A 13,390-nucleotide genomic window follows, 5' to 3' on the forward strand; every position below is an offset into this window, starting at 1 on the left:
TTTAATTTTTTTTTCCTGTAAACCTTAAAACTATTAATCCTAAAGTATTTTGTATTAACATTGATGTAAAAAAATATAAGCCATACCAAGTAGCTCTATTGAATCATCGCCTTTCCTACCTATTTTCATAATACATGGACATAAGTCGTATATTAGAAAAAACCTGTCGTGGGGATAATTCAACTTTACTAGGCAGAACTCCTTGAAGACAACTTATGATTTTCCTAGTGGAGTTAATTAAATAACCCACGCCTTCATTCAGTGTTTATAAATTTTCTTCTCTGCTCTAGGCATCACGCTCAGCGCTGAAGGTGAAAAGCTCACAGTGACAACAGCTTCTTTCCTCTCAGCATGCACAGTCCAGGAACAAAGATGTTCAGTAGTAAAAACTGGGGAACTCTGACCCAAACTCTGCAACTTCTCTGCTCTTTATAACTGCTTTACAAAACCTAAGTTCGGGTCTAGAAACTGCAGAGTTTTAGGTAGATGAGAAAATTCTGATATTGTGGGTTAATCTGGAGTTGAGTGTATTCAGTATGTACCCTCTGCTTACAAAAAGGAGTTGAAGAAACTTATACAAACACATTCCCTAAGATGGAACAGATAAGAATATTGATTTTAAAAATCAAGGTGAAGGAAAATTATCGATTAGCCTGTTGAAGCCAGAAGTGAAGTTTATGGTATAAATGCAATTCCTTTACAATTGCCAGAGATGGGTCACAAATCTGACTCTTCAGTTTCTTTGCAGCCAAAGCAAAGACAGAAATATGATCAGTTACAGTTTTATATTTTCTGCATAAAGCTTTTTCTGGCACTGAGTCCTGAAAGAGATTTCTCCCATGGGTCCTTATATAAAGAGGTCACACTGTGATATATTATTTCAGATACTATACCCTGGCAAGTATTACAGTGGGTTTCCTATGGCTACTTCTTATACCATCTTTCATTTAAACCAAGGGCACAATGCCAAAGTTCAATTCAGCAAGAGATTCAGAGAGGGACAAAAACTTAGCAATCTAAAAATGCAGATAACACTCTGATGGTTTGGCTTGATTGAGAGGTAAAGTTTGGAATACACAGGGAGATAGGTAACTTTTCTTAAAGGGAATTTTTCATAAATGTATTCATTAATTTGATACTTGCTGAAAATTTGGCAGTAGAAAGTTTGGGGTTATATTTTGTACCATAAATCTATAGTAAAGATATGCTTCATTGCTGTTTAAAGATGGAATTATGTGCTTTAGATGGTCAACTAAGTAGAAGGTAAAATAGACCACATCTGAAAATTAAGCTGTCTAAACCAGGATTTATTAATACCAGAAAAGATAGATGGAGGTGGCTTAGGAAGTATCTGTAGAATAACCAAACTTTCTCTCATAAAAAAAATTGAATGATGAATGATTTTTACCATGAAAATATTATATCATAGAATATGGCTGTGACAGTTTTTATTTGATTATTTTTTTCATAGTAATTAAAGCCAATTACCCACAGTGGTTATCAAAAAAAAAATCTGAAAATTTTATCCCTGCAGTGTCTAATTTTATGCATTGTGATTTTTCTGGTGAACCTCCCAGACTTTTGTTAAGAAAACATACCAATAAGTCAGTAAATAGCTGGTATATTGTATAGGCTTATTTTATTATTGCTACTTGCTGAAAACTGGTCCACTCTCTGGATTGGGACTAACTGTAGTTGAGAATATTTTGGATATGGTATCACTTTCTCAATGTACTTGAACTCGTATGATTCTCTCCAACTGTCTTCCTTCTTTCCTCCTTCTTGTCTTCCTTTCCTCTTTCTTTCTTTTTCTTCATCCTAGATTTTTTTTTTTTTTAATAGGGAAGGGACTTTTTTGTAGTTTGTTCACTACATTCTGTGAAGGAGATCCCAGAAACAGTTTATTTATTGTATGCCTGAGGATGTGCCCACATGTGCTTTTTCATAAGTAGTTGTGGGTCACAGAAGACCAACATGGAGCCACAGTGTTACTGTTATAATTTAGATCATAAGCCTACTGAGAATGCCTGTAATTAATTAGATGTATACCCTTGGCATCAAAATTTACATGTCCTGATACCTTTGAAAACTATGAACACCCCTATAATGTATGTAATTGTTCATAAACTACAAAAAGCTAACTTACAGTGACACACTGTGCCATGTAGTAGTACAATGGTCTTAAGCCATTGGCTTGGTTCACTTATTTGCTGTATGGTGTGTTTCTCAATGGCATCTCCTATATGAGCCCAATTCACTGCCATGCTTCAGTGAAATTACTAATTGTTGAAATTCTCCTACCTTTGGATTTACTTGAAAACTACTGAAAACACCAATTTAAATCTATAACTTTCTAAAGTAACTTTTACTAAAAGTAAAGGAGAAATTATAAATATCATTAATAAGTATCCCAAATGAGTATTACACATTAAAACTTTCTGAGGCAAAGCAGCGTAATGAAGAGGGCAGACACTCAGTTTAGAAACAGAAACTTTCTTAAAATTTCCGGAATGTCCACTTACTAGCTATGGCCTCAAATAGATTTCTTAACTATTCTAGGTATTATTTTCCTTATCTGTAAAATGGAACAGTCATTCCTCTTAATGTCATAAAATTGTTATGATAACAGAGATAACCACTGTGTCTCTAGAAGTATATTATTTGACTAATAGTTAAAACAGTGTGTGTATATCCTCCTGTTAGCCAGATCTTATTTTTAAAGACAAAAATCTAAGCCTGAAACTGATTTTTCCCCCCAAACCCAGTGCTAGGTGAATATTACAATTTAAGTGGCTACCGTTATGTTTAAATTGTATAATTTAATTACAGGACTATCAATAGACTACATGGAAAACAAACTTTATTGGATCAGTTCAGGAAATGGAACCATAAACAGATGCAACCTGGATGGTGGTAATTTAGAAGTAATAGAGTCAATGAAAGAAGAATTAACAAAAGCTACAGCCCTAACCATCATGGGTAAGTACAGTGGTACTATAGCTAGGATGCTTGTATTGATTGGGGTTGATTAATTATGACCTGTTAAAGCTTAGAAAAGACTGCTCCATTAACACCAGAAGCACATTCAAATTTCACATCTCTAGGAGAGTTTTTCTTTTCTTTTTCTTTTTTTAACCTTAGCAAACAAACTTAAAAGATTATCCAGATCAGTGACTTAGTGCTATTAGCAATAATAACTTCACTGTTATTGATTCTTGGGGTATTATTATTTTTGGTATTATTTTACGATTATTTTCTGTGTTCTACTATAGTGTTCTAAAGTGCAAGGACCTTGTGTATTTGTCACAATAAGGTAAAATCTTATCTCTGCTTATAAAGGATAGATTGATCTACATAGACAATTGAAGAAACAAGGCCACAGTGTTGTTGACCAATGATTTAAATTATTCTTCCACAAAAATTCTTTATATGTACACACACACACACACACACAAAGATTATACCTGACTAGTGGTTATTTTAGAGTAGGATTTATTTACAATTGTCTTATAAGGCAATAAGAAAATAAGGTTATTTTGTATTACCCAGCTTTACCAAGTTAACAAGAAAATTTTGTTGTATGTGTATTTTTACATTTTTTTAATCACCTGAGTAAAAACAGCAGAGTTTAAATTCTGAAAGTGGTTTGGTAAACTGCAACAATCCCCAGTCAACACCCACACTACGTTTTCAAAAATTGAATTCCAATATACTTCGTGAAATCAACCCAAACTAGTAAATAATATAGCCAAGGAACCCAGTAAGTTAGAGGAAGCATGATAAAAATATGTCATAACATTTCAAGAGATGTCATTGACTTTTAGTGAATATATACACATATATATATCACAAACTTTATATACTATAAAAATCATTGCCTCATAGAAAAATGTAGGCTTTATAAAAATTTATTTCTGCTAACATGATTGCTACCGACCCTGCTATGAGTAGGAAATGAGTACTAAACTTACAGAAGTCAATGCTATGAACAAAATCTCAAAAAATGGAGTAGTCCATTTTAGCAAAAAAATAAAGTCAGTTAGTTTTGTTTCCTAATAAAATAGAAGAGACAAAGCTTGGATGAAATCATTAAGCATATATTGGATCAGAGCTGTGAATCTTATTTGACATCAGTGCCATATGGGAACCGATCTTGAGTAAATTAAAATTCTTTTAACAAGTGAATTGTTATGTATCTGCACTTCTCCCTGCCACCATAATTTGATTAACACTGAAAGATAAAAAATAAAGAAACCTATTAATACCTCTACTGTCAATACATTAACTGGACATATCAAAATATATCTGCAGTTTGAAGGCTTAAAATGTAAAGGACATCACCATAGAGAAGCAGGAGAGGAACTTCTACTTTCTGAAGTTCCCTAGCTGGTCTCTGGATTTGCCCTTCTGTTCAGATTCCCCCTTCTTTCAGAACCTCTCTACTCTTTCTCTTTGGGGATGGTATAAAGTGTGATGATGACCTGCTTCCTGCTGAGGCTGAATAGTATAGTCATATAAAAAAGACAATAAAAAAAGGTAAAAAAAGGAGAACCTTACCACTATCCAGGGGATTACTGATGATTACAGCTACAAATGTTTAAGAAGAAATTTGCCTACAGTGATACTGAAATTGCACATCCAGGAACAAAGAAATAATTGTAATATGAAATGATCAGTTATATGCCAGCTCCTCAGACTACCTAGGTGATGGATGATAAGTAACTGAAAGTTTGTGTTTCACTAAAATTTAGGAGTGGTTTTCCTAAAATTGAGTTAATAATCTCTTTGGAAACATTTCACAATTTTTTAAACTTAAAATGTTATGACTTGTAACTGGGGGGTTCCCAGTTTTACTTGGAATAGTATATACAAAATAAACTGAAAGGAGCTTTGAAATATTAAAATTAGGTAAAGCAGTAGGTATTTGGTAATACCTAGGTTAAAATAAAGCAATTATTTGATGATTCAATCAAGTCCAAGACCCAAAGACCAAGATTGCTACATCTAAGTTTCACAAACCCTATGATACTTCTTTCAAGAAGTAGAGTTTAACTTCCCTCCCTTTGAGTGCAGGCTGGACTTAGTGACTCACTTCTAATGAATAAAATAAGGCAAATGTGATGGCGTTTGACTTTGGAGATGAGGTCATAAAAGGCATGAGCCTTCCTCCTTGCCCTCTCTCTCTTGGGTCACTCACTCGGGGCAAAGCCAGGTGATAAGTTATGAGGTCCCACAAGCAGCCCAGTGGAGAAGTCCACACAGCAAGGAACTGAGACCTCTAGTCAATAGCCATATGAGTGAGCCATCTTGAAAGCAGAGCCTCCAGCCCAGTCAAGATTTCAGTTGACTCAGCCAAAGCCAATGCATTACAGCAACCTCAAGAGAGACTCCAAACCAGCACCACCCACACAGTGGCTCCCAGATTCCTGATCCATAGAAACTATGTGACAATAAATGTTTATTGTTTTAAGATACTGAATTTTGGGGTTAATTTGTTATACAGCAATAGATAACTAATTCATGTAATTCCATCTATAGAACTCATTCATTTATGAATAGATTCACAAATTCAAATACTTATTTAATAGAGTGAGGCAAGTTATAAATAGTAAAGTGTGTCAGGTGTGATAAAATCCAGTGGTTCAACATAATAGTAAGTAGCAACTGAGTCTAGACTTCAGTATCTAGACTTACTTGAGGGTGGCAGAAAGTATAAAACCGGAGAAAGCTAATGGCCCACTTGAGGTAGAACACTTCTCACTTCCACTTATTTTTTGCCATAAGGAACATTAACAGGTTGTGCCAGACATTTCATTTTTCATGAGAAGCAAGAAATCTAGGTTTGTTGTTGTTGTTGTTGTTGTTTTTTAAATCTCGAAATTTAAAAATGTTACAAAATTATCACATTACAAAAATACTATGCAGGCCAACCTACTGCACATATAGGCTAACTGTGAAGGCTAACACTCTACAAACCAAGAAAACTAACAAATAACAAAAACACCACAACAATCATCTGTGTGCTTGATTCATCCCAGTGGCACCACCTAGTTACCACCTCTGGTTCAGTCATCTTTTATGCTGGTGATGTTGAATTGTAGAGTGAAAAGGATGGAGCTAAGGCAGCTAATGCGCAGTTGTACCATTGGAGGGGACTTGGTAGAGAAAAATAATAATAATCTGGGAGAGCTGGCATAATTTACAGATGTGAGCGGACATATGATTTCTCACCAAGCTTTTGTGATCTTGTTTGACCAGACCTTGTATTCTGCCTGAGGTATATACAAATGAAGAGCATACGAATGTGAGGTCAACTTCTTATTTGAGTTCAACTGTTGATAAGGAAATGTAACTTCTAAATGTAGAGCTTGCACCCTAACAGCAATGGACACTCGTTTCCATTCATTCTTTCAACGTATATTCACTAGTGCCTACCATATGCCAGGCACTGCTATATATGTTGGTGAGAATCCTAACTTCATCAAATTTGCAGAAAAGCAAGGAAGACACACTAAGGAGGATGGAAAATGCATAGAATTATAGGTAACTGTTAAGGACCAAAAAAAGAGAAAAAAAGGACAAAGCAGGGAAAAGAGATAAAAAAAGGATATAAAAAGGTAAAAAAGTATATAAAATTTTAGGTTTTAGGTTGAATGGCCCAGAAGAATGAAGGAATGTGAACCAACAAAAACTGTTTTAGTTGTTCATTTGGTTTTCAGATTTTGTGTTATGTTTTTAAATGCTTTGTTTTTTAAAAATATTTTTAAAGTAATTTAATTATATCAAACCTTCACAGGTGATTCTGATAATTTACCAGGTTAGACATCTTTTAAGTTGACCATGGTTCAAATACACTATTGTCTGTGATTCACCTTTTCTCCAGTGAGTCACTTGGTCAGAAGTGATTTACACATCGTATACAATGGCTGTTTGATGAGGACTCTTAACACCGTTTACTCTGGACTGAATGTTCGTGTTCCCCCAGATTCATATGTTGGAGCCCTAATGGGATGGCATTAGGAGGCGGGGCCTTTGGGAGGTAATTAGGTCATGACATTCAAGCTTCCATAATGGGATTAGTGTCCTTCTAAGAAGAGACCAGAGAGCTTGCCTCTCTGCGGTGTGAGATTACAGCAAGTAAGTGCTGACATCCTGATCTTGGACTCCAGTCTCCAGAACTGTGAGAAATAAAGTTCTGTTGTTTAAGTCACTCAGTCTATGGTATTTTTGTTAGAGCAATCCAAACTAACTAAAATACCGTTCCAGTTAGCTGATATAAGCTGACTAGCCTATAAACTTTAAACATCAAATTCTTCCCGATTTTAAAGAATGACCTTGTCAATTTTCTTTTTCCAAATGTCAGAGCTAACAAATAAAATATCTATTATATCTACTACTTATTTTTCTTAGATAATTTTTCTCAGTATTTAGCAGTTCTTTTTAAATAATTTTCTTTTATAAATATATTTCAGTTTCATGATATAATAAGTTTACTCTAAAACATTTTCTTACATGATGTCCAAGAGGTTTGTGTTATACAATAGTGTATAGTCAACTATGTTATATTTAACTATTGATTACCTAGTTTTCAGATACAGAACTTTTTTGTTTGTTTCTATTCACCTTTTCCTCATAACATTTGGCATTTTCCTGATCATTAATGTCTGCAGGAGACAGTGAGGAAATCGCAAATTAATCAAGTTGCTCTTCACTGCCTTTAAGAGGAGAAGGAGGTTAAAACTATTGACTAAAATGAGTGTTTGTGGGTTATTTATGGATTATATTTAACATACTGTTCCTTTTCACTGTCAGCATATGCAGTTTGAGAGCAGACTGCATATATTGTATCCACATTGAAGAGAAAGTTAGAAAAATCAATTCATGGAACTGAAAGAAAATACACAAATAAAGCAAATGTACTGGCAGAAATAGGCTGAATAATATTTGGAGAAAATTAAGATGGAATTCGGGAAATAGCAAGATGGTAACTTAGCTGTATTTTGTACCTTTAGGGTGAGGAAGGGAAGACCTGGGGCAAACGGACCACAGATTTAAAATAAAAATGAGGATATAGGAATTATTCAAGCAAACTTGAAGAAATCTGCATGTCTGTATGGCAATTGTGGATTTAGTGGTCAGCATCTTATTCAATCATAGGTGACCTTAATACAGTCCATTAAAACGTGTCATGTAGTAATTTGTCAAGTTTTACTAGGGCAAGAGTTTGAGTCCTGGGCACTACAAGGGGTATGGGTTTGAATTTAAACCTCCACCCCACACTCACACCTAATGAGCTTTTTTTTCATTAGCTCATATATTACTCCATTGTATGTACAGTATTCCCATTGAGATTCAAGTATATATCTACTCTTTTTGTTTCATTCCGTGGTAAATATGATCTTTGGAAATTGTTCTTACCATGGTATTTGTAAATGGGAATTCTGAAGTTAACATGGCAGGTTCTTCTTGAATGTCAAGGGATATATATATTAGTAGCCTTCTTTATGTGATTAAATCATAGACTTCTTTTTTTTTAAACATCTTTATTGAAGTATAATTGCCTTACAATGGTGTGTTAGCTTCTGCTTTATAACAAAGTGAATCAGTTATACATATACAATATGTTCCCATATCTCTTCCCTCTTGCATCTCTCTCCCTCCCACCCTCCCCATCCCACCCCTCTAGGTGGTCACAAAGCACCGAGCTGATCTCCCTGTGCTATGCGGCTGCTTCCCACTAGTTATCTATTTTACATTTGGTAGTGTATATATGTCCATGACACTCTCTTACCCTATCACATCTCACCCCACCCCCTCCCCATATCCTCAAGTCCATTCTCTAGTAGGTCTGTGTCTTTATTCCCGTCTTGCCACTAGGTTCTTCATGGCCTTTTTTTTTTTTTTTCCCTTAGATTCCGTATATATGTGTTAGCATACTGTATTTGTTTTTCTCTTTCTGACTTACTTCACTCTGTATGACAGACTCTAACTCCATCCACCTCATTACAAATACCTCCATTTCACTTCTTTTTATGGCTGAGTAATATTCCATTGTATATATGTGCCACATCTTCTTTATCCATTCATCTGTCGATGGACATTTAGGTTGCTTCCATGTCCTGGCTATTGTAAATAGAGCTGCAATGAACATTTTGGTACATGACTCTTTTTGAACTATGGTTTTCTCAGGGTATATGCCCAGTAGTGGGATTGCTGGGTCGTATGGTAGTTCTATTTGTAGTTTTTTCAGGAACCTCCATACTGTTCTCCATAGTGGCTGTATCAATTTACATTCCCACCAACAGTGCAAGAGTGTTCCCTTTCCTCCACACCCTCTCCAGCATTTATTGTTTGTAGATTTTTTGATGATGGCCATTCTGACCGGTTTGAGGTGATACCTCATCGTAGTTTTCATTTGCATTTCTCTAATGATTAATGATGTTGAGCATTCTTTCATGTGTCTGTTGGCAATCTGTATATCTTCTTTGGAGAAATGTCTATTTAGGTCTTCTGCCCATTTTTGGATTGGGTTGTTCGTTTTTTTGTTATTGAGCTGCATGAGCTGCTTGTAAATCTTGGAGATTAATCCTTTGTCAGTTGCTTCATTTGCAAATATTTTCTCCCATTCTGATGGTTGTCTTTTGGTCTTGTTTATGGTTTCCTTTGCTGTGCAAAAGCTTTTAAGTTTCATTAGGTCCCATTTGTTTATTTGTGTTCTTATTTCCATTTCTCTGGGAGCTGGGTCAAAAAGAATCTTGCTGTGATGTATGTCATAGAGTGTTCTGCCTATGTTTTCCTCTAAGAGTTTGATAGTGTCTGGCCTTACACTTAGGTCTTTAATCCATTTTGAGTTTATTTTTGTGCATGGTGTCAGGGAGTGTTCTAATTTCATACTTTTACATGTATCTGTCCAATTTTCCCAGCACCACTTATTGAAGAGGCTGTCTTTTCTCCACTGTATATGCTTGCCTCCTTTATCAAAGATAAGGTGACCATATGTGTGTGGGTTTATCTCTGGGCTTTCTATCCTGTTCCATTGATCTATATTTCTGTTTTTGTGCCAGTACCAAACTGTCTTGATTACTGAAGCTTTGTAATATAGTCTGAAGTCAGGGAGCCTGATTCCCCCAGCTCCATTTTTCGTTCTCAAGATTGCTTTGGCTATTCGGGGTCTTTTGTGTTTCCATACAAATTGTGAAATTTTTTGTTCTAGTTCTGTGAAAAATGCCAGTGGTAGTTTGAGAGGGATTGCATTGAATCTGTAGATTGCTTTGGGTAGTAGAGTCATTTTCACAATGTTGATTCTTCCAATCCAGGAACATGGTATATCTCTCCATCTATTTGTATCATCTTTAATTTCCTTCATCAGTGTCCTATAATTTTCTGCATACAGGTCTTTTGTCTCCTTAGGTAGGTTTATTCCTAGATATTTTATTCTTTTTGTTGCAATGGTAAACGGGAGTGTTTTCCTAATTTCACTTTCAGATTTTTCGTCATTAGTGTATAGAAATGCAAGAGATTTCTGTGCATTAATTTTGTATCCTGCTACTTTACCAAATTCATTGAGTAGCTCTAGGAGTTTTCTGGTAGCATCTTTAGGATTCTCTATGTATAGTATCATGTCATCTGCAAACAGTGACAGCTTTACTTCTTCTTTTCTGATTTGGATTCCTTTTATTTCTTTGTCTTCTCTGATTGCTGTGGCTAACACTTCCAAAACTATGTTGAATAATAGTGGTGAGAGTGGGCAACCTTGTCTTGTTCCTGATCTTAGTGGAAATGGTTTCAGTTTTTCACCATTGAGGACAATGTTGGCTGTGGGTTTGTCATATATGGCCTTTATTATGTTGAGGAAAGTTCCCTCTATGCCTACTTTCTTCAGGGCTTTTATCATAAATGGGTGTTGAATTTTGTCAAAAGCTTTCTCTGCATCTATTGAGATGATCATATGGTTTTTCTCCTTCAATTTGTTAATATGGTGTATCACATTGATTGATTTGCGTATATTGAAGAATCCTTGCATTCCTGGGATAAACCCCACTTGATCATGGTGTATGATCCTTTTAATGTGCCGTTGAATTCTGTTTGCTAGTATTTTGTTGAGGATTTTTGCATCTATGTTCATCAGTGATATTGGCCTGTAGTTTTCTTTCTTTGTGACATCTTTGTCTGGTTTTGGTATCAGGGTGATGGTGGCCTCGTAGAATGAGTTTGGGAGTGTTCCTCCCTCTGCAATATTTTGGAAGAGTTTGAGAAGGATAGGTGTTAGCTCTTTTCTAAATGTTTGATAGAATTCACCTGTGAAGCCATCTGGTCCTGGGCTTTTGTTTTTTGGAAGGTTTTTAATCACAGTTTCAATTTCAGTTCTTGTGATTGGTCTGTTCATATTTTCTATTTCTTCCTGGTTCAGTCTCGGCAGTTTGTGCATTTCTAAGAATCTGTCCATTTCTTCCAGGTTGTCAAATCATAGACTTTTATAATTAAATGCAACCTTAGAGATCTTCAAAGTTATTTTGTCAGTTGAGGAAGTGTCCTTTAGATTCCTGTTCCTACTATTCGCTAACCAGCTGTGGCTATGGGACAACTACTGAACTCTATGCCTTAATTTTCTGCTCTGCAAAAACATGAACTTTGACCATATGAGCTACAAAGTTTTAAAAACTTGTATGATTTTGTCACTAATGGGTTGATCCAGAGTGCAGGAAATTGTTTAAAATAAACTATTATCTAAGTTGAATTAATATAGGAGAAGCAATAAAGACTGGCTAAAAATAAAATTTATGTGTGAAGTTATGTTAATCAGAGTTCTTACTAATCTGTTTTAGAAGTTGGGCAAAATTATTGTTTTGACTTTTAGTTGAGAATTTGGTGGATGTTTGCAACATAGGATTGCTTAAATTAATTGTTTTAGAATAGGTTTGTACTTTTTATAAATATCTAAGTAACTGACTTCAACACTCATCTGATCTTAGAATCACTTGCAAAAATTGGCAAACTTCTCTTTAAAATAAAAGGAGCTTTGAATCACAGGTAAAGGCAAAAAAAAAAACAAAACAAAACACAAAACAAACCCTACACATTTTCTATGAATACCTAAGCCCTCTCAGTTGACTTTTTCTGTGTTATCAATCACAGTTTAAATATATTATACTATTGATCTGTTTCACGTAGCAATTTGCCAGAATAGGCTTAATATGTAAATATTAGAAGGTTATTGAACTTTGGCTACAGTTAGGCTCGATCAAGAAGGAGAAAAAGGCATATTCTATGTGCATTTTCAGTCTCTTATCAGAAACAAACTCAGCCCTGTAACGAGTAAAAAGTTGTCTTCTCTTGATTTGGTTATGAACACTTCATTTTAAATCAGTGTTAACAAAATAATCATTTCCCTTTAGGGAGACCTTGAAAGGCTTTACCAAATGTACCCCTTAAGGACATTTGTTCATACTTTTCATAGGTTCACTTCACAAAATTGAAGTCATCATAATAGGTGCTGTGAACATTCTCAGCACATGGATAGTTTGCCATGGGAAACCAAGGCTGTCAGATTAAAATGCTTCCAGAACTGTCTGAATATCAGAGAAGGTCATATTTATTTGCTTGAGAATGAATACAGTGTTAATATTGTTGGGGATTAAATGTTTTGCATGTTCCCACTGGAGTTTCTACAGCAAAGCACAATCATCTAATCTCTTTGCTGACCGAAAAAAACTCTAAGCTTAATGGCAAAAAAAATTAGTCTTTACCTACACTAACACTTAAGCTCACTCCACTAATTTCTCAATGATATGCTTTTATCGTTTGTATCTGTATTCTTTCAGCAAATTATTGGGTGTAGTGACATTCAGAATTTATTAAAAATAAAACGTATCTAGCACTCAATTTGCATACTTGAATATTTCCTCAGACAAATAACATACTTTATAAATAATAATAGAAATGTGAAAAATGTGTATACAATAAACAACCCAGTAAAATTGGCATGCAGAAATCATCAAAAACCTTTCTTTTTTCTACTTTACTTCCTAAGATAAATTATTATGGCAAGTTGTCATGACATCTATGAAACATTATAAATGATAGCAAGTGACAGGCTGTAAGTCTGGTGCATTTAGTCTTGCTAAGATCCTTAGACTGAGCACTTGCAGATTCACACTGAAATCTAGTCTGAAAGGATTCTGTATGTTATATTCTTATTAAAAGGTGGCGAGTCTGATAACTTGAAAGTTCTTGACTTCAATAGCCCACCTTAAGAAGTCATTTCCTCTGTTTTGTACAAGGCAAGTCCACTTTACATGTTGTCAAGTGCAGGTTTTTTTGTTTTGTTTTGTTTTTAATCATAGCTTACTGAATATTTTTCTCCCTCTGAACGTGCAAAGAAGCTGAAACT

General features: G+C 34.9%; 1 protein-coding gene across 1 annotated transcript in view; it reads left to right on the plus strand.

The window, feature by feature from the left end:
• LRP1B (LDL receptor related protein 1B) overlaps positions 1–13,390 on the plus strand; it is a 1,905,856-nt gene that overhangs the window by 1,286,806 nt on the left and 605,660 nt on the right. The window contains exon 33 of the mRNA XM_082395829.1: positions 2,830–2,979. Coding sequence (XP_082251955.1) covers positions 2,830–2,979 — 150 coding nt within the window. The remainder of the gene's footprint in view (positions 1–2,829; positions 2,980–13,390) is intronic.

This window comes from Balaenoptera borealis (assembly GCF_965194805.1).
Source record: "Balaenoptera borealis genome assembly, chromosome: 6".
Lineage (NCBI taxonomy): Eukaryota > Metazoa > Chordata > Mammalia > Artiodactyla > Balaenopteridae > Balaenoptera > Balaenoptera borealis.